The following is a 27224-nucleotide window of genomic DNA, read 5'->3' as shown; positions in this document are numbered from 1 at the left end:
GAGCCTGATACCTAACAAGTGCTCAAAAATTTTCAGAATGAATCAATCTAGAAAAGTACTTTGCCAATTTACAGCTGCAGAACCCTAGAGCAAACTGCCATCCAAACTCTTTAAGTTCTATCACCATGACAGGGAACCCAGGACCTACAGTAGCAGCTGAATCCATTGAGGGCACTGCTAAAAGCTACTCCTTGACCAGAGTCAAAACCTACTGACCCTCCACCTCCCACCTGCCATCAGAGCTTTACCTGTAGGGCCACTTGAAGCAGGTCTGTTCAAATGCTGTACTTTAGAACAACCGCACTGCCACCCACCCCAAGCTTTGATGGTCTGGGAAAAATTATCCTAGTCTCTCAACCATCCCCTATTCACAGTAAGGGGCATGCATCACAGTGAGCAGCCGCCTCCGTGTGTTCCTAATTTCCTGTCTCGCTCCCACTCCCCAGAAGTAGCATCCAGAGGGCTCTCACCATGGCCAAAGGGGTTCTCACCAGGGCCAAACTCCGCCCCCTACACTCAGCTCCACTGTGGACAAAACCCAAACTAGGTTATTCCACCCACATAATTGGCCTCTCTTCCTCATATCACTGTAAGTAAGTAAGTAAGTGAAGTCGCTCAGTTGTGTTCGACTCTTTGCGACCCCATGGACTGTAGCCTACGAGGCTCCTCTGTCCATGGGATTTTCCAGGCAATAGTACTGGAGTGGATTGCCATTTCCTTCTCCAGCAGATCTTCCCGACCCAGGGATTGAACCCGGGTCTCCTGCATTGTAGACAGACGCTTTACCATCTGAGCCACTATCACTGTAAAGATATATAAAGAACAGGAAAAGCAAAGAGACCTCCACTCCCTCAAACAAATCCAAAGCTGCAGAAAGATACCAAAGATGGAGCGGGAGGGTTTCACTGCAAAGCACCTGAGCTGTCCTCTCACCAACACTCTACCACTAGGGCACTCCCAAGTGCCACAACGTGGGCTTCTCACGGCAGGATTATAGCCCCCAGGGACTCCTTAAATGCCCCTCCACTATGAAGTTGTGTACCAGCCTAGGGCAGGTAGGAAGGGCTGGCTCTAAGCGATATGGGCTGCCTTCCTGTGTATCCCCAGGACAAGCAACAGGGATGAGGGGGAGAGAGGACCCAGGAAGACAGAAGATTTAGCATTTGACCTCTGTTAGCAAATTGAAGACCTGGGTCAAATGCAAGACCTCAAAAGATGACACTCTTAGAGCGGTCATCACTTGTTATTTGCCAGGCTTCAGCTGAGCACTCGCCTTCACCTGGTGCACACTCTGTGATCCTAGGACACAGGTACTCCAGTTATAACTCCATTTGCTGAAGCCAGAAGTTACCGACCTATCTGAGGGCACTCACTCTGTAGGTGATTGGGCTTAACTCAAACTGGATAACTACAAAGTCAGCGCTCTACTTCTGCCTCCAGAGGAGTGAAAACAAAACCGGAATAGGAGCAAAGAGACATGGGTTCAAGTCTCAGCCGTACTCTGAACTGACTGTGACCTTGAGCAACTCTATTTCCTTTCTGGGCCGGAAGTACCTAACCTGTAAACGAATGGTTTAGTTAGATTCAAGGACCTCCGGGGTCCCTTCCAGCTGTAAATACTCCTCCTCTGAAAGGGAGATAAGGACATCTAAGCCCATTTGTGCAGAGCATTAGGAACAGAGTTGATAACTGGCCACAAGTCAGGGTAAGCCTGGCTCTCAAAAGCCCACTGTTCTCAGAAACTCAGACTGCCTATGGGCAGATGCAAACCCACTGTTAGCTCAGGTGTAAAAATGGCTCGAATTCAGCTGAAAGGAGGTGGCTCTGATGGGAAGAAAACCTTGTGCCCGGAGCTATGTGTGGCAAAGCCCACCAAGCCAAGCTGCACAGAGGCTGGAGGCAGACAGTCCAACTGCGGCCCTAGGAAGTCCCCTACATAGGTATTTTCCCAGGTGGAGGTGGGGACTCCTGTATGGAAGCCTGTCCCTCTGCCACTACTTCAGGGCCACTGCCTCCTCTTCCCGCCTAAACAGCTGCAGCAGTGCAAGCAAGATAGGGCTCCTGGCTCAAGCGTGGACTCAGCCTAGGCCAGTCACCAGCTACTGCATTCCAACTACGCTGGCCTTCTGAAAGGTCAGAGAAATCCCATACGCTGGAGTTGCTCCCTATCCTTGAAGGATGACAACCGGTATCTGTCCTACACCTATACTTCAGGAATGTCTCAGAAGTCTGCTCCCTTCTAATCTGGGAACCTTGCCCCACAGGATAAGACAGGAAACCCCAAATCATCTATTCTTAACCTAAGAGGTTCTCCCGTGTGGCCAAAGCAAACTTTCAAAAACAAAAACCTGACTCTCACTTAAAATCTTCTAAAGCTCTCCACTGCCCTCCAGTTAAAATCGGAATTTATACCACAGCCACGAGGAGCTACTCAGTTCCCTGAACCTCTCGGCCTTTCCTCAACCAAGAATGAGTCCTTTTTTCAGGTCTTTTCTCAGATAACTCTTACCTGTCCTTCCCATTTCAGTTTAGCCACTGCCTCCTCCAGAACAATTACTCTGACCTGGACTGAACTGGGTGCCCCCTGCTGCACTCCCAAAGAATCCCACAGTCTCACACAGCATCTTCCATACTGCATCGAGAATGTGTGCGCTGTCAACACAACTTTTTATTATTCACTATGGTATCCTCTGCACCAGACTCAAAATATGAATGACGCTGCTAAAAGTATGAGATTCATCCATTCATTCACTAATTAAACCTTCACTGAGCTGCCTACTCTGTGCCAGGCATGTTTAGGTGCTGGAAATAAAGCAGTGGTCAAATACCAAAGACCCTTATCCAACAGTGATAAAAACTAAAAAGAAAACTGAAGCAGGGTAAGAGGGATGAGATACAGCATAAGGTGCACGCAGTTTGCCAGTTAATACAGGGTGGTAGGGGCAGGCCTCTCCATCCCAGGGAATGGAACAGGAACCGGAAGAAACTGAGGGCGTGGTGCACGTGGCTATCTGGGGGAACAGCACTGAAGAATACAAGCCCTGAAGCACAACATGCTCCAGGAAAAGCAAAGAGTCACGTCGTTGGAGGGGGAAAGTGGTGAAAGATGCAGTCAGAGCTCAGGGTCGGGGCAAGGGGAAGTCTGGGGAGTCAGCTTAAGACACTCTAAGGACTCTGAATTTTCACTCCACTATAGAAGCCGTGTGGAGAAGGCAATGGCACCCCACTCCAGTACTCTTGCCTGGAAAATCCCATGGACGGAGGAGCCTGGTGGGCTGAAGTCCATGGGGTCGCTAAGAGTCGGGCACAACTGAGCGACTTCACTTTCACTTTTCACTTTCATGCATTGGAGAAGGAAATGGCAACCCACTCCAGTATTCTTGCCTGGAGAATCCCAGGGACGGGGGAGCCTGGTACGCTACCGTCTATGGGGTCACACAGAGTCGGACACGAGCGAAGTGACTTAGCATAGCATAGCATAGAAGCCGTGAGAGGACTTAAAGCAGGAGTGACACGACACCAGGTAGAGGCTCTGCAACCTTCCAGGTGAGAAGCAGTGGTACATGGACCAGGCTGGCAGCCGAGGAGGTGGTAAAAATGTTCACCTTTGGTCACAGTTGACCTGTTCTGGTCTCCTCTCCACATACACTAGCTCACTGAAACTCCTGATAACCCCAAAGTAAGTAATACTGATATTGCAATTATCCTCTGTAATCTGCTCAGCAGGCGGTCTTTTTAGCCCCACTTCAGTTACCTGTTTACTTTTGGTCACAGTTTTTAGAAGCCAAAAGGATGTCCTGGTAAACGAGATATAAGGCAACAGAGAAAGAGGTGCTAAGAATGACCCCCAGGTTTTCAGTCTGAGCAATGAGGACAGTTGCTTATTAACCTCTCCTGAGGCTCACTTTCCTCATCTGTGAAGCAGGGTTAAAAAAGAGTGTCTGCTGAGAAGATTACGAACGATAACTGCAATATCACTATTACTTATCTTGGGGTTATCAAGAGTTTCAATAAGCTAGTGTATGTCAAAGCGAGACTAAAACCATACAGGGTTCAGGTGGACCATGTATCGAGATGGCTCCCGGCGACTATGGGACTGAATTCAGTTCCTCTGAAACGCTTGGAACTTCATTTAAAGGCAAGGAAAAGAGAAGGCTATCTGGAGTTGCTGGAATGTATGTCCAGAGGGGAAGGTGGTTACCACATCAAAGATGGAGGGTTATACCAAGTTCCCTGAACACCAGGCCTCAGACAGAGGCTCCAACTGGGTTTACCAGTAACACCTCAAACTAAAGTGGGTGAAGTTTCTCACTGTATGTCAGATTTATGTGGACAGCTTTACAAAGTTCATCATAAAAGCCCACATTCCTTACTTTTCACACCTAAGACTTTGTCAGTCCAAAGATACAGCCAGAAGAAAAGATCCCATCAAGACTGTCCCTCTGATTCTGGGAAAATCCCTCATGAAGACACCCTGCTGCTGCTAACTCACTTCAGTGTCCGACTCTGTGCAACCCCATAGATGGCAGCCCACCAGGCTGCCCCGTCCCTGGTATTCTCCAGGCAAGAACACTGGAGTGGGTTGCCATTTCCTTCTCCAGTGCATGAAAGTGAAAAGTGAAAGTGACGTCACTCAGTCGTGACCCCATGGACTGCAGCCCATCAGGCTCCTCCATCCACAGGATTTTCCAGGCAAGAGTACTGGAGTGGGGTGCCATTGCCTTCTCCGGAGACACCCTAGGCTACCTCCAAATTATCAATCTTCACTTAGCAAAGGCATGGATAACCCCTCAGAATGGGTAATTACCACAAACTATTGACACATATACAGTCGATCCCCAAACAACTCAGGGGTTAGGGCACCAACCTCTAGCTCAGTGAAAAATCCACTTATAAGTTTATAGGCTGTGCCAGGTATCTGCTGCTGCTCTCATCTGCGGTTCTGCGGACAGCAGAGACCGTAGGACTAGAGTATCTACCGAAAAAAATCTACATAAGTGGATCCATGCAGCATAAACCCATATTATTCAAGGGTCAATTGAACCTGGCTTTGGAATGCATCTTCTGGAATCTAAACCACTTACATCTGTGTGGGACATTTCAAGTCGTGAACTGGGCTACCCCATAACGAGGTATCAATTTGATCCTTGGAACCACCTCAGCATAGGGGTTAGTCCTGTTCTGTGAACAAGAGAAATAGCACGTTCTGACTGAAATCCCATCACCTACCCCTTTGCCCCTTCACCCTGTTTCCCGTCCTTCTATTAGCCAGGTATCAAAATTTATTTTCTTTTATGAACCTCTAGCAAGTAAGGCCGGAGAAGGCAATGGCACCCCACTCCAGTACTCTTGCCTGGAGAATCCCATGGATGGAGGAGCCCGGAAGGCTGCAGTCCATGGGGTCGCTGAGGGTCGGACACAACTGAGCGACTTCACTTTCACTTTTCACTTTCATGCACTGGAGAAGGAAATGGCAACCCACTCCAGTGTTCTTGCCTGGAGAATCCCAGGGACGGGGGAGCCTGGTGGGCTGCCATCTATGGGATCACACAGAGTCGGACACAACTGAAGTGACTTAGCAGCAAGTAAGGCTGTCCTCTCCTGGCTACTCCCTTAGATCACTCTGGACCAGCCAGGAAGGTTTGGGAGCCCTCTGGAGGCCCCAACACCCTAATTACCCGCTTTGAGGTTGTCTTGGATTTTGCAAACAGGGGCAGTCCCATCTGCCAAGCCCTCCATGTTAAAGAGGTTTTTGTGGTTTCGAGTCCACTGCTTCACCTCATCTCCCTTCCTTTGGGAGGGAAAGAGTGCCGAGTAACAGCTCTAAAATGCTTACTCTAACCTAGGTCCCACTGCACAGAGGCAGTGGGTCAGCCAAGAGATTCCACCCCCCAGGGAGGTTCAGAGTTCAGAACTAAAGAGACCACCCCCTACCTGCCCAGGGCCCCACACCACCTCCAAAGCATCTCTCCCTCCCCAGCAGATGTTATCTCCCAGTGAGTTTAAAACTCAAACACCCTGCCCAGAACAAGGGACAGGTTTCTGGGGAAGGCCTCCTTCCCTTCTCCCCTTCAAAGGGTGTCTCGATTGTATGCTTTCTTTACGAGAGCAGAAAGTGGTCTGAACTATAGGAAAAGAGCTTTAAGCCCGCCTTTATAAAGGCTAACATAACAGTTCTTCACCAAAAGGTGTACAATATAACCAGCTATGGAGTTTAAAACAAATAAAAATAATCATAATGCCCTTATTACACTTGACAAATAATTTCCTAATATCTACACTTTCAAAATTTCTTCTTATATAACCTGTTTGAATCAGGATTCAAATATGATCCACACAAGGCATTTGACTTGATGTCTCAACTCTTCATCCATAACAGTTCCCTCTTTTAAAAATGCTTATTTACTTTTTAATTGAAGCTGATGTACAATAATATATATAAGTTGTAGGTGAAGAATATAGTGAGTCATGATTTTTAGAAGTTATACTCCATTTATGGCTTCCCTGTGGCTCAGTGGTAAAGAACCCACTTCCCAATGCAGGAGACATGGGTTTGGTCCCTGGTTCAGGACAATCCCTGGAGAAGGAAATGGCAACCCACTCTAGTATTCTTGCCTGGGAAACTCTATGGCCAGAAGGAGTCTCGTGGACTCCACGAGGTCACACAGAGTCATACACTACTTAGCAACTGCTGCTGCTGTGCGACCCCAGAGACGGCAGCCCACTAGGCTCCTCTGTCCCTGGGATTCTCCAGGCAAGAATACTGGAGGGGTTGCCATTTCCTTCTCCAATAAACTAAACAACTCCATTATGGTTATTATAAAATATTGGCTATACCCCGTGTTTGTACAACACATCCTTGTAGCTTATTTTGTACATAATAGTTTGTATCTCTTAACTGTGTACCTCTTAATCCCCTATCTCCACGGTGCCCTTCTCTCCTCCCCTCTCCCCTCTGGTAACCACTAGTTTGTTCTGAGTCCATTTCTGTTACATTCACTAGTTTCCTTTTATTCATTTATTTATTTATGCTGTGCTACGTCTCCGTTGCTCCAAGTGGCCTTTCTCTCGTCTCGGCGAGCAGTGGCTACTCCCTAGCTGCGGTGCGCAGGCGTCTCTCGCTGCAGAGCCCAGGCTCTATGGCGCGCAGGCTTCAGTAGTTGGAGCACACGGGCTCAGCTGCTCCATGGTAGTGGACTCTTCCTGGACCAGTGATTGAACCCGTGTCCCCTGCATTGGCAGATGGGAGTCTTATCCACCGCGCCACCAGGGAAGTCCTTGCTCTATTTTTTTAACGCCACTTATTTACTAACAAAATAATCTGTCCTGTAGTTTCTCACATTCAAAAACTGAATAACGGCTACCTCATGGCCCATCAATGTATTCTTCTATCCCCACAGATCTATGATTCTGTTAGATGTGGGTTCAATTTTTATTTGGCAGACACAATTTTTACAGACAGCACTGTGTACTTTCTGTTATCACATTCACTGTAAGGCACCTAATGCCTGGCTGTTACACAGGCTGCTCTGATATACACCTCCAAGCAACTGGCTTAGGTTCCCAAAGCCAGAAAAGTGCCTCTCCAGCCTTCACAGAACTTGGATTCAAAACTGAAATTCTTAACCACAATGGCAGATATAAACATACACATATAAAAAGCTCTGCTTTGTAAAAATTGTGAATCACTGCTATATACCTGAAAATTACATAAATATTATAAACCAAGTATATCTCAATTAAAAACAAATCAAAAAGCTCTACTTTGGTTTCTTTTGTGAGGAAGGGGTTTATCAGAGAAAAAGTGCTTTTGATACTAAAAACACTAAAGACATTTAGACCTATTCCAATTCTCTTATTTTACAAATGAAGAAACACCGGCTCAGAGAGAGTTTGGGGGTTGCTAATGCCCACAAAGTTGGACACAAGCAGAATTACATGCAAAATGAACACCCCTAATAATGGTGATGATTTATTACAGCTAGCACTTATTAGATGCTCTATACTTGACATTAAGCTAAATATCACACTAAATATTTATGAATCAGTTACTATTACTATTTCCATTTTGAGGATGAAGGAACAATGGCTTAGAGAGGCTGAGTTATTTACCCAAGACTGCACAGGAAGTTAGGAACAAAGTTGGGATTCAAAATTACAGACTGTTTAATTCCATCCAGTCCACTTCTAGTGGTGGGGAAGGAAGGAGCCAGGGTCTGAAGTAGCTCTGACACCATGAGGTCTTCATGCAGTCAAGACTGACTGATACCCTAGATCCCGTCAATGCCCCACCTAGTACGCCAGTTGTGGGACTGGTGGGTCAAGAAGATGGGAAAGGGCCCAAACACAGGAAGGAAATGGAGACTGGGAGTGGAGGTTTATTTGGGGCCAGTTCAGTGTGGCACAAGATTCCTGGGGTTAGCTGGGATTATAATCCTTTTTTATTTCATGCCACCAGTTAGCTGTACTTCAAAGGGACACAGGGAAGAAAAAAAAAAAAATGATACCCAGAATATAAACATGCAAGTCTCAGAGCCTGACCCCAACTCTCCTTTAAAGAGAAAAGAAAAAGATCACAGCAATGGTTCGTTTTCTTATCACACACAGTTAGAAGTGTCACACAATCCACCCACTTATTCCCTGCTAGGGGTGCTGGAAGTTTGTGGGGATAATGCACTCTCAAGTCTCTACCTACTACATGTATACCAGTCACAGCGATTTTTAAAAAGCTTTTAACACAGCAAATGTTTAGTTCAGTTAGACTCGCCTTTGCCCACAGCCCTAAAGAGCACATGTACACTCTGCCAAAAGCTAATTTTTACGAAAGGCAGATAAATTAAAACTTATTTTAAAAACATTCGTTGTAACACATTCCAAAGTAAAAGTAGGCAATTGTTTGAATCATCAACCTTTAAGATTATCCATACTATGTCCTTCACGTCTGTGGAGAAGCAAAGGTCTACTTTTAAGGAGACAGATCCCATATATTTCAGGGAGTACTGATAAAATACCAGAAAAGGACAATACACCATTCTCCAACCCCCTCAATTTTACAGGTGGAGAAAACGGAGACCCAGAACAAGTCCCAGGAAATCCCAAAGTTTCAGTCTCCCAGACACAGTGTAACAGCAAACACATGCCAGGCACCAGACTAAATACTTGACACGTACCATCACAGTGAATGCTCACAATGCTCCCTTGAGGCAGATAAATAATTTTATTTCTAGAATATAATAAGGAGGCTGAGGCACAGAATGGTTAAATTATCTTGTCCAATGAAGCACAGCTAAGCAGCTGGCATTCGAACCCAAGCAGTTTTGACATCAGAACCTTTGCTATCTTCTTCATTAAAAAAAAAAAAAAATTGGCTGCGCTAGGTCTTAGTTGCCGCACACAGGACCTTCGCTGCAGCACATGGGATCTAGTTCCCTGACCAGGGATTGAACCTGGGCCCCCTCCACTGAGAGCGGGGAGTCTTAACCATCACGGAAGTCCCTCATTTCTTCTTGTAAATGAGACATCCTGCCTCTCTCATACTTAAAAAGTTGTGGCTAGGATAAGGAAAAGAAATTTTAATGTTTTCAAAACATTCTAGGGGAGAGAAATACAAAAAGCCAAAATGCAAATTCCAAAACTTAAAACCACTAAGACAGACACTTAAACCAGAACAGAGAACCCCGCAAGAAAGGGGGGATATCACAAAACATTTTTATTACTAGTTACTGCGTGTGTCTCTTAAAGAACTAAAATACTAGCATCTGAGCCAAAAGGGAAGCTAAAAATAGGCGTTTGCAGCAAGCTTTGGAAAGCTTTTGGCTTACTTAGGAGGCACCAAAAACATATGCATCACAGAACACAAAATTTCCCAAGACCACACTGCCACTCCACTGGTGTCACATTTAAACTTATCCAAATAAAATCAGGGCTGGAAAAGGGCTAGTGATCCATGTAAATTTCAAAGAAAGGGCCACTATCTACCCTGACCACAAAATTCTCCTTCAAAAAGCATTCAAGGCCTAACAACAGGCTTAAACGGAGAAGCTACTGCATTAATTCAGAGTTTGTCTGTCGACGACTATTCTCAAGGTTCAAAACTAATGAGCAGACAAGACACTTTCTTGCCTAACAAGAACAGAGTAAGTCTACCGGACTTAGAATTTTGCTTTGGGCACTTAAAGCAAGTTGGCTTTTCTACTCAGAGGTAAAGGAGAGATGCCAGCCAAGCTGTCTTCTTCCCACGATCAATAACCCCGGTGACGCACCCTACCAAGGGCCCCTAGACTTGCACAAAATGCCAGCTCAGGCATCCAACACCACCTGATGTCATGGCTGATTTAAAACCCACAAGGCAGGTTCACCATTAGCAGAGCAGCAGCAGCCAGAGTGAGTAGCCCCATTTAAACTTCTGAGGAGTGCTCTCTCCTGCGGATGATTATACCCCTCTGAGTTTAAAGAGGGGGGAAGGACCAAAGAGTATCTTCAAATTGCTTTTCCTCCCTCCGTGGGTGGATCAGGAGAGATTTGCAAGAAAATGGAGATTTCAGCACTGCCCTTTGCATAAGAGGGTTCTGGAAGGAAAAGGGGGGGAAGGGGAGGAGGGCAAAAGGAAGAGAACACGGTTTGAGGTACTATTAGTAAACGCCAAAGGTCCCCTCCCCCAAATGAAGCAATCTTAAAAAGAAATAAAAATTACAACATGCCATTTTCAGAATTCGGTGTTCTGGTTTCCCTGGGACTACGAGGGATTCTATTCCCTTGAATGTGAAAGCATTAAGCTGCCCTTTCAACTTTCCCCATTTTGATGGTTTAAACCAGTCAGTCTCAAGCAGAAGGGGAGGAGTTCTGAAAAAGCCGTAGGGCTATGGCCACAGGCCATCGTAGTAGCTCCAATTGGGTTTTAATACCGGCTCACTGCAAAAAGATCCTGAACCCAAGAATCCAGCCCCATGGTGTCTCTACGGCCCGGCAAAGGGAGCAGGGCGGGCGCGCCCCCCACCAAAGGCGACGATCTATTTTCGGCAAAGGAAGGCCCAGCGAAGACTCCATATTCCTTACCCTCCTTCCCCCGCTAACAAGGCTCCGCGGGGACTTCCCGCACACCCACCTCCCCCGAGGGGCCGGGTCCGAAAGGACCCAAAGAAGTCGAGGAGTGAGAGGGAGGGCGCGCCGCTCGGCGGTCACATGCCGCCAGCCGCGCGGGGAGGCACCACGTTGTCCCGGCTGCGGAGGAATGCCGGGAAGGGGGGACGCGCACTCACACCCGCGCACACGCACACTCCCGGCCGCGCCGCCCGCACCCGCCTTCCGCCCCGAGCGCCGCGACGACCGCCGAACGCCCAGGCCGAGCGGCCGCGAGCAGCCCGCGGGCCGGCGGCGCGGCGCATGGCGCCCAACTGTCACCCGCCCGTCCGGCCTGGCCCGGCCACTCCCTCCCCCGCCGCCACACGCCCCTCGCGTCGCTGCAAGCCCCCTTACTAGCCTCACATTTCCCCTCACTGGACGCCCCGCACACTCGCCATCCGGCTCCCTCTCAAGGCGGAAGGTCCCCGGGATCAGGCGAGGGAAAGCACCGAATTCAATGACACGTTGGGTTTCCTCTTCACCCCATTCTCCCCGTAACCGACCCCTCGAGCCGTCGCCCAAGGCCATTCTACCGCCTAACACCATCTACTCGAGAACAAACTTGTTAACTTTTAAATCCCGAATCCGTGTGGTCGGTATGCACTCATCGCCGGGCGTTTTGCTGCCTATGACATATACTCATTAAACATTTACAACACGGGGACGATAGCAACGCTACCAAAACGAACACGGGCGGGGGGCTTCCCAAGGAAGGTTCAGGCAAGAAACCGTCTCTCACACCGACACGCGGTAGGGGGGGAGAGGGCCCTTTTACCGAAACCAGCGCCCACCCCTCTCCCCGCGAGATAGGCCGGGACCACGCCGTTGCCCACTAACCGCTGCGGCCCAGGCGGTGGCCGTAGCCTCCCGGAGGCCGGGCCCTCCGGCAGGGGCAGGTTCCCGAGTGTGCTGGGGGGAGGGGGGCAGGGCACGGCGACCTGAATTAGCCAAGAGATAATGGAAAAAAAAAAAACAAAAACCCCGAGTCACTACGACCAGTGGCGGACCCCCGGGCCCTGGAGGCCGCTGGGGGAGGGGACGCCTATGTCCCCGGAAGAGGCCCCCGGTCCCGGAATACCAAACAGAAACCCACCTGGAGGAGACTGTCCGTTCACGGTGGCCAGGACCGGCGGCAGCGCGTTCTTAGTCCACGGGTTCACCTTGGGCGGAGGGGCCTCCACGAAGTCTCGGCGCCCGGCGCCCGCGACTCCAGCAGCTCCTCCGCCAGCGCCCGGCTCGCCGCCGCCGCCCTCCTCCCCGTCGCTGACGGCCAGGCCCTCGGCGCCGGGCGGCTGCGGCGGCCGCGGGCTCTCGCGCTCCAGCTGCCCGGTGCCTTCCCTGTGCTGCTTGGCGCAGGGCGGCCGAGGTCTTCGGGTGCCGCCGTCCGGCTCTCCGCCTCCGACGTCGTTCGCCCCGGGCTCTCCCTTGCCCTCGGGCGGCGGCAGCGGCTTCTTCCTCACCAGACCCCCGTGATCTTCGGCCTGCAAGAGCGGGGCGCCCCCCGGCAGTAGCGGCTCCACCTGAGTGGCCATCTGCGCGCCCGCCCCCCCGGAGAAGCCGGGCGCGCCCGAGGCTGCCTCCCCCGCCTCGAACTTGGCTCTCAGAGAGCCCGCGACGCCTTCCTCCGGGGCGCTGGGCCCCAGTCCGGGCGGAGAAGGGTCGGGGTTCACGCTAGGCGCGGCCCCCCCTCCCGGTCGGATGCAGCCGCCGTAGATCCAAGGCCCGCTGGCGGGGCGGGGGGGGGGGGGGGGAGGAAGGCCCCCCACTCTGCGGTCCAGGCCTCCTCGGCGCGCGTCCCCCCCCGCCCGTTCCTCGCAAGGAGCCCCCACCCCGAGCCTGGCAGGCTTCTCGTCCCGTCCCTCCCTCCCCCCCGCCCCCGGGGTGGCCCGGGCTTCCCGGCACGGGGGCTGCAGCAATATGGACGGACGGGGGAGAGGCGCGGCGAGCCGAGCTGACCACGCGATCCGCGGCAGGCGGCGGGCGGGCGCGCGCCTCGCGACGCAGCGGGCAAGGGGAGGGGACGGCGCGACGGGGGCGCGCCCGCCGGGGCTGGCCCTGGGCGACGGGCGGGCGAAGGCGGCGGGAGCGCGCGCGCAGGGCCTTGCGGCCCCGCCCCTGGCCCCGCCCCTGGCCTCCAATTCCTCGGCGCACCTCCTGGGCTGGTGGGTGAGGGGTACTCAAACCGGACGGGGGCGAGCACGTGCCTGATGCAATTCGGAAGGGGGGCCGGTCAGCGAGCCCGGTAGGAGAGACCGGGTGGTATAAAGAGGGGGAAGTGTCTTAAAGAGCCAGCGCGTGAGAGCGTCCGCAGGTGGAGCACATGGGACCGCGCCACGCGGCCGGCGGGGCCTGCTCGCGCTCTTTAGGTTGGGTGCTCCAGAATCTAGGGAAGGAGTCATTAATATCACCCTGAGCTTACAGGATGATGGGGTGGGGGTGCTGTCGCCTCACTTGCGTCCCATAGGCCTGGCCCCTCCAGGCCCCGCCTGGGTGACCTTGGGTGAGCCGGCCTCACCTCCGCGGACTGTGCACGGCTCCTCCCAGGCAGCCCTGGCCGGGTCACTGTCCCGAGTTGAGTTCGACACCTGGCCTAGAAGACGAGTCTTTAACCCTTGGGGGCATTGGGCATCTAGGAAGTGAGCAGGAAATTACCAACAGCCCCCAACCCGGCAAAGCCCTGAAACCGAGTATTTATGGGCGAGAAATGTCTTTTTTTTTTCCCCCTCAGATGGACTTAGTTTTTATAAGAATTGCTTGGGGCGGAAACGAACCAACGCCGAATTGGAACTCTGGAGATCTGAGATTTTATCCTGACCCTGGTCCTGCCCCTTACCAACTCTGCATTAGTTGAGCCTCAGTTTCCCTATTGTAAAATGAAGACAGTGGTTTCAAATTTTAGTGCATATTCAATTAAATATTTACTGTGCGGGGTTTCTAGGAACAAAGCTTGGAAAAAAGGCTTACAGGGACCTCATGGAATTTGCATTCTAAGGTGGAGAAAGAGACAGTAAAACAAACTTATGAACAAGAGCTTGTCTCATATCCATGAAGACAGTAACTACTATGGCAATAGGTCACTAGATCAGTTACTTTAGTTTGGATGATGAGGGAAAACCTTGAATGCAGATTCCAAAGTATTTGGAATCAGGCATGTCTGGGATTGGACCAAGAAACTGCATGTCTAGCAAGAACCCTTCTGGTGCTTGTGGTCCCACACTTCACTTGGAGGAGTCCTGGCCTCTGGCTGGCTATGATATCACCTGCTCAAGACATAACAGCCAAGAGTGTGAGCCATCTCCAAAAGAATTAGAACACATGACCTGCTGGACAGAGAAGGCTTATTGAAAATCAGCCTTTTGAAAATGCCGCCAAGGGGTGAGGCTGGTTGTAGGGTTGTAACCAGGACCGCTGGGGAGAGGTGCTGATGGGGACAACCAGACAATCTGATGTGTGGTCCCAACTCTTCCATAACGTGGTGTCCACACCTTGGCCAGCTTTCAGCATTTCACTGGACCCCTCTTCCCTGGTAGACAAATGGGGGTAAATTATGCTTGACTTGCTTCTAACCTCTCAGCTTTTGTGAGACAAGTGAGACAACGTCAGTCAAAGTGCTGTGTAAATTATAGAGACTGAGGACAGTGCTTCAAAAGAGATACAAAGAAGATAATGATTAAATGATTAAAGGGATCTTGATGAATTAAAACAGATTCTTTGTTGTTACATTATATATACCCTTAATCAGAAAGTAAATTATTGTACACTGTCACTAGCATGCACTATTTTTTATTTTTTAATTAATTATATTTATTTTCTGAAGAGGATTCACATTAGACTATCTCTGAACTTTTTAAAAGAGGACATAATGGTCCTTGTTGGTCATTCTTTTCTATATTCCTATAGTTGGAGGTAAAGGGTATGCTTTGTGAAGAGAGAAGGGCTCTGTGTGGACAAGTAGCTTGTTCATGTTACCTAGCGTCAGTCTGAGCTGAACAAGCAGCACCAGGCCCTATGTGGAGGCTGGAGCAGCACTGAGATCTGCACCCCTAGGCCTGCTCTGCCCCAGAGAGGGTCTCCTAACACCCATAGGCCATTTTCCAGATGAGCAAACTGGGACCACAAAAGGAAGATAAGACAAGGTAACTGGCATGAGACCACATCTTACACTGAGAGGCTATTAAATTGGAAAGAGGAATCTTAATGATTAGTCAGTTCCCTTGTTTTTCAAGAAACTGAAGTTCAGAGAAGTCAGGTTACTTAACCAAAGTCACACAGCTAGTCCATGGCAGAGTCAGGTCTCATACCTGAATCTTCTAATCCTAAATGCAGTAGCTTTTTCTATTGGAAATGATGGAATTGCAATTTGAATTCAGGAGTTTTTGGTTTTTTTTTAGATTCCTGACCTACTATGGCATTCTATATGCATGTATTCAGTTTTAAATACTATTGATCAAATAGTTCAGAGTAGCTACTTTTATTAAGTAACTACTATATGCTAGGTTCTATGAGAAATATTAATACTTGACATACTTTATCTCATTTCATCCTCACAATAACCTAATGAGTTAGATACTAGCTTTTCCCACAAATACCTACTGTGTTCCTACTATGTGCCACGCACCAGGCTAGGTCTTGAAGCTACTATCTTTCATTTACAAACGGAAGCAATTGAAGTTCAGAAAAAGAAAGTCAGCTGGCTGCTTAGGGTCTCAGGCAGCAGCTAATTCCCCAGGCCTGTTTTTATCCCCTGCACTACACTGTAAGGCTGCTTCTCTTCTCTCCATTGCCATATCGATGGCTATTTGTGGAGCACTCATCAAATACATTGGACTGGGGAAGATACTAAAAAAAGCTGAACCCTGTCTCTCCAAAAGGTAAACTCTAATTGGAGGAACCAAGTAGTTAAGCAATAAGTGATCTCAGGCAAAAAAAAAAGAAATTAAACAAGATATGCTTTAGGCAGAAAGCAATAAGGATCAGACTAACTTGTGCTTTGCCCACGGTTTGAACACATCATAGTCTTAAAATGCACAGACACAGAGAGAGAAAATCAAACTTTAAAAAATTAAAATTATAAAGTGGGTCCAAATACCTATTTATAATTATGTGCTTGTTTGCTTCCTGGTGCTGACAGCTTCCTAAAAGAGAGACGGGAGGCTGAAGCAGGGACTAGAGACAGCAGACTTGGTTTATAACCTGGGCCCATCCCCAGCTTTGCTGAATGAATTGGAGCAGCCTCCTGAGCCTTCCTGGGCTTCCATTTCTCTGTTCACAAAATGGGAAGCATAATACTTGCATCAGGCTCATGGGTAGGAAGAAAGATACAAGTTCCCTGAAACTATTTTTTGGAGGGGAACATAGGTAAAAGAGAGGTGGTTCCTTTATCTGGGCTTGGATATTCCACTTTATTCCTCTTTGAGTTTGATTTTCCAGAGGGCCTTTTGTTTCTGAAAGAACTTGGGCTTTATCACTTTTCTTCTTCTGATACCAGGGACTCCTAGGCTTGAGGCCTCTTCATACCAACATGGAAGAGTAGGTGGGGTTAGCAAGGGGGGGCATTGGCCAGACAATATTAGCTACGGAATGTTTTCCCAAACCTGAAGACTCTTGGACCTTCTGGCATATGCCAAGAAATTTACTTCAGTTCATGAGAGGAGGCTCAGCCTAGATTTCCTCTTGTCAACTAGATGGAAACAGCAATAGTTACAATGTAAGGGGGATAAGGAGAAGTCAGAAGTACTGACTGTTCCCTGTTCCCATGCCTGTGTATTCAGTCGCTCAGTTCCCTGTTCCCATGCCTGCGTATTCAGTCGCTCAGTCGTGTCTGATTCTTTGCAACCCCATGGACTGTAGCCCACCAAGCTCCTCTGACCATGGAATTCTCCAGGCAAGAATACTGGAGTGGGTTCCCATTTCCTCCTCCAAGGGATCTTCCCGATCTAGGAATCAAACCCGCATCTCCTGCATTGCAGGCAGATTCTCTGCCACTGAGTCACCTGGGAAGTCCGACTGTTCCCACAATAACACGGCCAACCCTCAGGGATTCTGTAAGTATGATTACCCCCATTTTACAGATGAGGAAGTAGGCTCAGAGGCTGCCCGAGCCACCCAATGAGGTTAGTAAAAGATGGAGAATAGATTTGTAAAGGTCTTTCTTTTAATGCATTCCCCACTCTGAGTTAAGAGATAGGCAGCATCCCATGGCCTCTTTCTAATCTATCCTACCTACACAGCTTCTTCCTCCATTCCCACTCCTCTCCCTGGTGTTCCTGAACTTTCTCAAGTGGTCTCCTTTGGGGCTTCCCCACCAACTAACTGTTCTCCTCCCTGCCACGGAGCCTGCCATGCTGCCTGAGCCAATTCTCTGGTTCCCTGATCGATGGGCCCTGCCTCTGCTTAAAATCTTGGCGTGCACATGCCTGCCTGTCCTACCGCTTTCAGCCACACAGCCTACATGCCAGCAGCAGTCGACCACTCACTGTTTCTTTTATCCTTTCATTCAACCAATATTTACTAAGCCATCTGCAATGTGCCAATTACTGTCCAGACCCTGGACATGGAAAGGTGAGCAAGACACACAAGATGCATGTCTTCAAAAAGCTATCTAATTCCCTGTGGGCCCCATGCTTTCCTGCCTCAATTCATGTACCTTCTCTGTGACAAAGCTGTTCACAGTGAGGTCCTGAGTGTGAATCCCAGCTTGACCATCTCGTGACTTCAGGAGAATAATTTTCATCTCTCTAAGCCTCAGTCTCCCCATCTGTCAATTGGAGATGATAATACTACTTTCCTCATAGAACTTCTGTGAGTCTTAAATGGGAGGATGTGTGTAGTTTAAAAGTACAATGCCTGGCACATAGTATGTGCTAAGTAAATATTACCTTTCACTATTTTTATTACTGCCAATGATGCCTTTCCATTTCCACATACCCAGAGTTCTACTGGTCCTTCAAGGCTCAGCACAAAATGACAACTTCTTTACAAAAATTTAATCTCCATAGCTAGAATAAATTTCTCCCCCACTGTTAACGCCTAGTGACAATTTCCGTAAAATATTTAGTACTTTCTATTTTCAATTATGGCTAGTGATCAATATGCCTTATCCTCTATCTAGATTATAATATATTTCTTGAGGGCAAGGATTATACCCCATTCTTCTTAGTGTTGTTTATGGTAATCATCACTGCTGCCTTTACACAGCAAGCCCTCCGTGTGTTTTCTGGACAAAGGAATGAATGGATGCAAGATCACACCTTATCACTTCAATGTTCTGGTAACTAGAGCAACATTGTCAAGGGCCAGGTACTAAATTTTATACATTTATTTATACATAAGTATATATAAAAATTATTTAATATATATACTTTATTATGTATATAATAAATTTATTATTTATAAAACATATAAATTATATATATACTTTTAAATGATAAAATATAATACAAAATGGGGTAACTTTTGCAAATAGAAAAAAAATTTAAGTCTAGCAAAGCAGAGCCCATATATAAGCGCATAATCCAGGCAAGCTGGTATATTTCTTCTAGTCTCTTTTCTGTTTGTATTTTACATGCTGCTGCTGCTGCTGCACACACTTCAGTCATGTCCGACTCTGTGCGACCCCACAGACGGCAGCCCACCAGGCTCCCCCATCCCTGGGATTCTCCAGGCAAGAATACTGGAGTGGGTTGCCATTTCCTTCTCCAATGCATGAAAGTGAAAAGTGAAAGTGAAGTCGCTCAGTCGTGTCCGACCCTCAGCGACCCCATGGACTGCAGCCTTCCAGGCTCCTCTGTCCATGGGATTTTCCAGGCAAGAGTACTGGAGTGGGGTGCCATTGCCTTCTCCGGTATTTTTACATAGCTGAGACTATACTGCACATTCCACAGCTTTATTTTTTTTTTTAACACTGTATTATCAGCATTGTCTGCACATCATTGCAAATCCCCTTCATACAGTCAGTGAGGGTCATCTATTGAGCACCTTTGGTATGCCTTACCTCTCAGCAGTCCACCATCTTATTCGTACCACACTGCGTTTCTGAAAGGGCTTTCATGGAGAGAGGACAGATGTGATTGTCCCCTGAGCTCCATGGAAGTTCAATGACTTGCTCCAGGATGCTGGGACAGCAGAATAAAGATCAGAACTTCAGTCTCTCCCATCCCATTCTCCTGTACCACACCACAGGAAAGAGAGATGGCACACGTCAAAAATGCAAAACTCCCATAGCCAAAGGAAGGTAACTATGTTTAAATACTCCAGGGTCAAGAAACATCCAAGTTCATGGGGACAAGTGGAAACCAGCAGTCACAATGAAGGCAGAAAGCAATTTTCCTGGCAACATGATCCAGGACAGAAGGGCCCTGAGCTAGGGACTGGAGTCAAAACAAGAAAGGGCAATACATGTTTTCTGTCCTGGGGCAGAACACTGCATCAGCACACTGCTCTCTTCACAGATCACTTGCCTGTCCTTCATCTCTGGCACAGAAAAAAGGGCACAGGGTTTGGGGTCAGAGTTGCGTTCAGGCTCAGGTTTGCCCACTTTCAAGCTGTGTGATACCAGGCAAGTTACTTCACTTCTCTGAGCTTCAGTGTCTCCAGCTATAGAATGGTGAAAAGTGGAATACTTGCCTCATAAAATTCAGAGAACATTAAATGAAGCAGTATTTGTGTAAGGGTGTTATAGTCCCAGCTCTGCACCCACCTGCATGTTCTTTCACCTCTTTTTGCCTCAGTTTTCTCATCTGTAAAATAGAGATAACAGCACCCCCCTCTTAGGGTTACTGTTGGGACTAAGTGAGTTAACACTTGTGCTTAGAACAGTACCTGACAAATGTAACTGCTGAATAAATGTCTACTATTACTGTAAAAAGGACGGTGGTCACTGGCATAGAGTCAACGCAACCATTCTTCAAATCTCATGAAAAAAGCAGAGACAGTGTTACCCTAATGTATAGATAAGGAAACTGAGGCTCAGAAAGATTAGGTATTTATCTGGACTCAGGCTGCTAGTTGGGGGCAGCTCCAGGACTTCTAAAGATTCTAAATGCAATGCCTTCTCCTCCAGATAATATTCTAGCTGCTGGAAGCTGCTAGCCCTCTGGCCAATTTCAGCCCACAGACATGTTTTTTTTGGCCTCCACAGTACTTTTGTTTTTAATTGAGTTGAACTGTGATTAGATGGGCCCAACACATACTAGTGGGCCTCAGGCCCTAGCCTCCTCTGGTGCTTGTTCCTCCCAGCCAATGACCTGCATTTAGACCCCTACACAGGCTGATACCACGCCAGTCACTAAGCGCATGGTAAAGACACGTTTAAGAGTCCACGGGGAGGAAGAGCACAGACCAGAGGGACAGGGAAAAGGTGGTCAGGGAAGACTTCTTGGAGGTGGCTGTACTTGAGCTGGACTTAAAATTGAAATGTGGGAAATATCTAGATTAAAAGGGAGGGTAGGGGGTAAGGCAGATTAATCTGGCATTTTGTGACCTTCAGGGAGGTTTATGAGTTTTCCTGCCAAGACCCTCTCAGACCTTTTCCTTGGTTGAGAAGAGTGAAGAAATGAGTGCCCTTTTATCTCAGACGAGGTCATGTGACTCAGGAGGTCACACTGTCAACATCTGTTGATTGGATTACTGATCTGTGTCATCATCCCTAAAGACTCCACACTGCACAAGGCAACAGGAAGGAGGTGTGACCACCAAAGTATGAACTCTGCCTGTCTAACCATGGCCATCTGGAACTAAATATCTTTACATCTGAGCAGTCTTGATAGCAGTTTCTAACATTTCACACCTCTATGGCAAAGAAGATGAGTACTAGCTGTAGGAATGAGGTGGGGAAAGGCTGTGGTAAACTAGTAAAGCTGCCTGACTTCCTGTCCCAGTGACATTCACTGCATAAGAGAGGTCTGCCGATCCCCACCGCGTCCCATAGCACCTGACTCTCTGGATCTGTGACACATGGACGAAATAGGGAACTTCAAATAACGTGAGTGGCCTAATTACCTGGGCTTCCCTTGTGGCTCAGCTGGTAAAGAATCTGCCTCCAATGCAGGAGACGGGTTCGATCCCTGGGCTGGGAAGATCCTCTGGAGAAGGGAAAGGCTACCCACTCCAGTATTCTGGCCTGGAGAATTCCATGGACTACAGTCCATGGGGTTGCAAAGAGTCAGACACGACTGAGCGACTTTAACTTCCTTCCTTCACTTCACTTATTTCCTAATCACCTAATGCAGATAGAATGTGTAGCGATCACTAAAGACAAGGAATAGCCAGGTTCACTTTGCACTGATCGCATTGCCTGGTGGGTTTTCTGCAAGCCTCCAGGGTGACAGGGCTCCCAGGGAGCCCCAGCATTAGGAAAAGCAGGAAATGTTATAGCGTGTCATGCATAAGCTCTCCCATGGCTTCATAGTGCGATGAAAACGAACTCCTGGCCTCTCATCTCGGCCCACAAGACACCATGTGCTCCAGACTCCATCCACCTCAGACTTCCCCTTTCTGCTCCTCTCCCCTGCCCTTGCCCTGTGCCAGCACCTCCAACACGGGGAGCTCATCACTGCCCAGGGGCACTGCCGGGAACACATCCCCGCCGCACAGACACACAAACAGCATGCGCTTACACTTCAAGCCTCAGCTGAAATGGCCCTCTCCCAGAGAGACTGCCTTTGATCAGCTTGACTGCAGTACTTCGTGTTCTTCATGACACAGATCACAATCTCTGATTTTATGTCTGTACCTGCTTTTTCCCATTTCCTCCACTAATGTGTAAACTCTGTGAGCCTGGAGCTGGTGGCTATTTTGTTCATCCTTAGTGTTCCCAAGCACAGTCTGTGGCACAGTAGACCCTTAGTATTTTGTTGAAGGAATGCTGTGTGGTCTCTGGCAAGTTGCTTCCCCTCTCTGGGCTTCAGTATCCCCACATGTGAAATGCAGGGGCTGGATGAGGGACTGCAGAGAGCGCTTGGCACTCTGACTGTGGTTCTGTGACTAACATCTGGGCCTTGGGCCCAGGAGGGAGCCTGGCATGCAGCATCTCCATAGTGCTAGACACAGGCACTGATTTAATCAGGCGGTGGACACCCTATAATTTACTGTTCTGCTGTCCCTCCTCCCTAGTCCTTTAGCTGAAGACCATGCTTTCAAATTTCCAGGATGATCCACGCATAGCCACCTGTTCTCACAGCTCACTGATCCCAGTGCCCACGAGGAGGGGATGGTTGGCAGGCAGGACAGGCTGGGAGAGGATGTTCAATCCAAGAGCTCGAGAGCCAGGAGGACTTGTCAATGTCATGAACTGAAAGACTGGGATCTGTGAGAGATTTCATCAAATCCTACACTCTCTGGTAGGAAGGGACCTTCCAGGACAACCCAGCAGTCCTCCGCCTCAACCCTACCTGCCGTAAACACTGCTCAGTAATAATCACCATCACCTTGATTCCACTGGAAGTGCCCAGAATAGGGGCCTCACTGCTCTCAGAGCTGTGCATCTTGTCAATGAACAGCTCTGTTTAGAAAGCTTTTTCCTCAGCAGCACCGTGAAACAGGAGGCAATATAGCACAGGTGCCAAGGGCTAGGGCTCTGAGCCAGGAAGCCTGGGCAGAGTCTCAGCTCCACAATCTCCTTGCTTTGTGAGCCCGAGCAAACCAGGGGCCCTCTCTGTGCGTCCACCTCCTCTTCTGTTAAACAGAGAGAACCCTCACTGGGCTGTTGGGAAAATCACAAGTGTTAATATCTAATGGGAAGGCAATAAATTGTCTGTAACTGTTAACTGCCACCTATGAATGTTCTTCTTGTTGTTATTAGAGTTTTTAGTTCTTCTTGGACTCTGTTCTCTGGGCTGGTTGATTTGTCTGCAGAAGAGAAGGTGGGGCACAGCCCAAAGACACAGGCTGAGAAATCAGAGGGGTGTGCTTGCTGGTGGCTATGAGAACATTTCACGTCAGCTTTCCGGACCTCAGGATCCTCACCTGAAGAAAGGAGAGGGAATAGTCTCTGTCCTGCTTTCTTGTCACAGAACCCATATAGAACAAATGAGAAATAGACAAGAAGGTTTTGAAAAGTGAAACGTGCTATCTAAAAGTGACAGCACTTCTCTTAAGTTGTCAGAGAAGCCCTTTCCTTTTTCAGCAAGGCACGTTAGCTTCAAAAGAGCTAAACTCAGCCTATCTGGCAAACAGTGTGTTTTGGGTACTTGTTGTGAATTTGATGCTAATCCCCTCAGAATCTTCTTTTATTAATGTACCAGAGCAAACAAATTTGAGAAGGGTTTACTTACAAGCACTTGGTACATTCCTACAAGATGCAGAGATTGGTTTGGCTGATTTCTGCCATCTTTGTTTATTGTTATTATATAATTATTATTTCTTCACTTTCTCTTCTTCAGCAATTTGATTGGCAGGATCCAGGTGAGGTGCATTCACTTTGCAAATATCAGCAGGACACAGTAGCTCTGCATACTCTCAGTTTTCTGTGACCTTTGACCAATACCTGCTGTGTCATGTGGACCGAGAGACAGCCTCCTCATTGTATGGGAGAGAAGCCAGGGCCTAGAGAGGCGAGGGCAGCAGCCCAAAGTCACACAGCTGGTTAATGCCAAAGGCTTGAAACCAGGTCTCTTGACTCCAAACTCTACGCTCTTTCCAACAGTTCTGTGGACCCCTGCAATTTCTCTAAATTAGCTGACTGTGTATCAGAATCTTGTAATTCACAGGGGTTCATGTTTGTCAAAGCCCATTGAATCGTACATTTAAAATCTGTACAGTAAAAAGAAAAGAAAAAATCTGTACAGCGTATTGTTGTAAATTTAACACAATTAAAAAAGTAAGAAAATGATATGGCAGGGTCCCATTTCATCAGCATTTATGGCAAAAATAATATATAATATAATGGGCTCAAGAAAAGCCTTCAGTTCAGTTCAGTTCAGTCACTCAGTCGTGTCCAACTCTTTGCCACCCCATGACTCACAGCACGCCAGGCCTCCCTGTCCATCACCAACTCCCAGAGTTCACTCAGACTCAAGTCCATCGAGTCAGTGATGCCATCCAGCCATCTCATCCTCTGTCGTCCCCTTCTCCTCCTGCCCCCAATCCCTCCCAGCATCAGAGTCTTTTCCAATGAGTCAACTCTTCGCATGAGGTGGCCAAAGTACTGGAGTTTCAGCTTCAGAATCATTCCCTCCAAAGAAATCCCAGGGCTGATCTCCTTCAGAATGGACTGGTTGGATCTCCTTGCCGTCCAAGGGAATCTCAAGAGTCTTCTCCAACACCACAGTTCAAAAGCATCAATTCTTCGATGCTCAGCCTTCTTCACAGTCCAACTCTCACAACCATACATGACCACAGGAAAAACCATAGCCTTGACTAGACGGACCTTTGTTGGCAAAGTAATGTCTCTGCTTTTGAATATGCTATCTAGGTTGGTCATAACTTTCCTTCCAAGGAGTAAGCGTCTTTTAATTTCATGGCTGCAGTCACCAACTGCAGTGATTTTGGAGCCCCCAAAAATAAAGTCTGACACTGTTTCCCCTGTTTCCCCATCTATTTCCCATGAAGTGATGGGACCAGATGCCATGATCTTCGTTTTCTGAATGTTGAGCTTTAAGCCAACTTTTTCACTCTCCACTTTCACTTTCATCAAGAGGCTTTTTAGTTCCTCTTCACTTTCTGCCATAAGGGTGGTGTCATCTGCATATCTCAGGTTATTGATATTTCTCCCGGCAATCTTGATTCCAGCTTGAGTTTCTTTCAGTCCAGCGTTTCTCATGATGTACTCTGCATATAAGTTAAATAAACAGGGTGATAATATACAGCCTTGATGTACTCCCTTTCCTATCTGGAACCAGTCTGTTCCATGTCCAGTTCTAACTGTTGCTTCCTGACCTGCATACAGATTTCTCAAGAGGCAGGTCAGGTGGTCTGGTATTCCCATCTCTTGAAGAATTTTCCACAGTTTATTGTGATCCACACAGTCAAAGGCATTGGCATAGTCAATAAAGCAGAAATCGATGTTTTTCTGGAACTCTCTTGCTTTTTCCATGATCCAGAGGATGTTGGCAATTTGATCTCTGGTTCCTCTGCCTTTTCTAAAACCAGCTTGAACATCTGCAAGTTCACGGTTCACATATTGCTGAAGCCTGGCTTGGAGAATTTTGAGCATTACTTTACTAGCATGTGAGATGAGTGCAATTGTGCGGTAGTTTGAGCATTCTTTGGCATTGCCCTTCTTTGGGATTGGAATGAATACTGACCTTTTCCAGTCCTGTGGTCACTGCTGAGTTTTCCAAATTTGTTGGCATATTGAGTGTAGCACTTTCACAGCATCATCTTTCAGGATTTGATAGTTCAACTGGAATTCCATCACCTCCACTAGCTTTGTTCCTAGTGATGCTTTCTGAGGCCCACTTGACTTCACATTCCAGGATGTCTGGCTCTAGATGAGTGATCACACCATCGTGATTATCTGAGTCGTGAAGATCTTTTTTGTACAGTTCTGTGTATTCTTGCCACCTCTTCTTAATATCTTCTGCTTCTGTTAGGTCCATACCATTTTTGTCCTTTATCGAGCCCATCTTTGCATGAAATGTCCCCTTGGTATCTCTGATTTTCTTGAAGAGATCTCTAGTCTTTCCCAGGAAGGTATTAATAGCACATAGGAGTCAGCACGGTTTCTTTGGGCATTTTAACAACCGACTGTTCAGAGGGTTCAGGTTAGATGCTGGCTGGCATGTAGGGGTCAGGATGTGAGAAAAAAAAGAATGTGTCTCTACAATAGGGTGAGATGCATATGTGTGAACCACATCTGCCAAGGGAATGGCAGCTTGTAGTATCTCACCTTAGATACACATACACTCACACACAAACAGACAGACTCCCTCTGAGCAACTTCCTGGAGCAGGTTAACTAAGGGTTGAAAGCCAGAGACAAGGACCTGAGGGTTCCCAGGACCCACCAGCGTGAGAGTGAAGTAGGGGATATTTCAGGGCCTGGCTGGGGAGGGCTGAGGGGAAGGGGTTGAAACAGGTTGGGAAGTTGGAACAATGGAGAACAACTCATTTAAGAGGAGATGGCAGAGGTGGGAACCAGAAAAGGAGGAGGAGATTAAAGGCTTGGAGGAGATCAAAGAGACAGACAGTGGGAAGTAGCTTGGTTTTTGAGAAGAAAACAAATACCAAGGGCTGACCTGCTGCAACATTACAGAACTAGTAATTGTCCTTTGATAAGTAAACATCCTAAAATTTGGAGTGATGGGAAGCTCATCCACAAAGCAGAGTATGTCTGGTGAGAGTCTATAAGTTTCAGAAAGGTTGTTAGTCATTTATACATAAAAAAGATTCCACATTTCTCGGTATCAAAATTTGCTCTTTTTAGAATTTTAAACATTCTGCTTAAAATTGTATTAAAATAATACATATGTTCACCTTGTACCCTTTAGGATAGCTACTATTGAAAAAGAAAAAGAAAATAAATGTTGGAGTGGATGTGGAGAAATCAGAACCCTTGTACACTGTGGATGAGAATGTATGGATGAGAATGTAAAGTAGCGCAGCTATTATACTATGGAAAACAGTATGTAGCTTCTTCAAAAAATTAAAAATATATCTATTATATGATCCAGCAATTCCACTTTTGGGTATATATCCAAAGCAATGGAAGGCAGGGTCTTGAAGAGCTATATCCATACCCATATTCATAGCAGCGTTATTAATAGCCAAGAGGTAGAAACAACGCCAAAATCAATCAGTGAAGAAAAGGATAGACAAATACGGTTCATACAAACATACAGTGGAATATTATCAAGCTTTAAAATGGAAGGAAACTCTGCCACATGCTACAACATGAATGCAACTTGAGGACTTTATGCTAGATGAAATAAGCCAGTCAGAAAACAACAGATACGCTATGATTCTGCTTATGTGGGGCAGCTGAAACAGTCAAACCCCAGAAACAAGATAGAATGGTGTTGCCAGGGGCTGGGGGAAGGGGAAAGGGGAGCTGTTTAGTGGGTAGATTTGCAAGATGAAAAGCTCCAGAGATCTGTTTTACAGCAATGTGAATACACTTAACACTATTGAGCTGTATCATTTAAAGTGGAAAATGTTATGTTAGGT

General features: G+C 47.6%; 1 protein-coding gene across 1 annotated transcript in view; it reads right to left on the bottom strand.

Annotated features, from left to right (window-relative positions):
• The window catches only part of LARP1 (La ribonucleoprotein 1, translational regulator), a 60150-nt gene extending 47174 nt beyond the window's left edge, over positions 1 to 12976 (bottom strand). Inside the window, exon 1 of the mRNA XM_070374663.1 lies at positions 12215 to 12976. Coding sequence (XP_070230764.1) covers positions 12215 to 12653 — 439 coding nt within the window. The 5' untranslated portion in view covers positions 12654 to 12976. The remainder of the gene's footprint in view (positions 1 to 12214) is intronic.
• Positions 12977 to 27224: the final 14248 nt, after the last annotated feature.

This window comes from Bos mutus, chromosome 7 (genome assembly GCF_027580195.1).
Source record: "Bos mutus isolate GX-2022 chromosome 7, NWIPB_WYAK_1.1, whole genome shotgun sequence".
NCBI classification, from domain to species: Eukaryota; Metazoa; Chordata; class Mammalia; order Artiodactyla; family Bovidae; genus Bos; species Bos mutus.
This window is presented reverse-complemented; position numbering and strand designations above follow the sequence as displayed.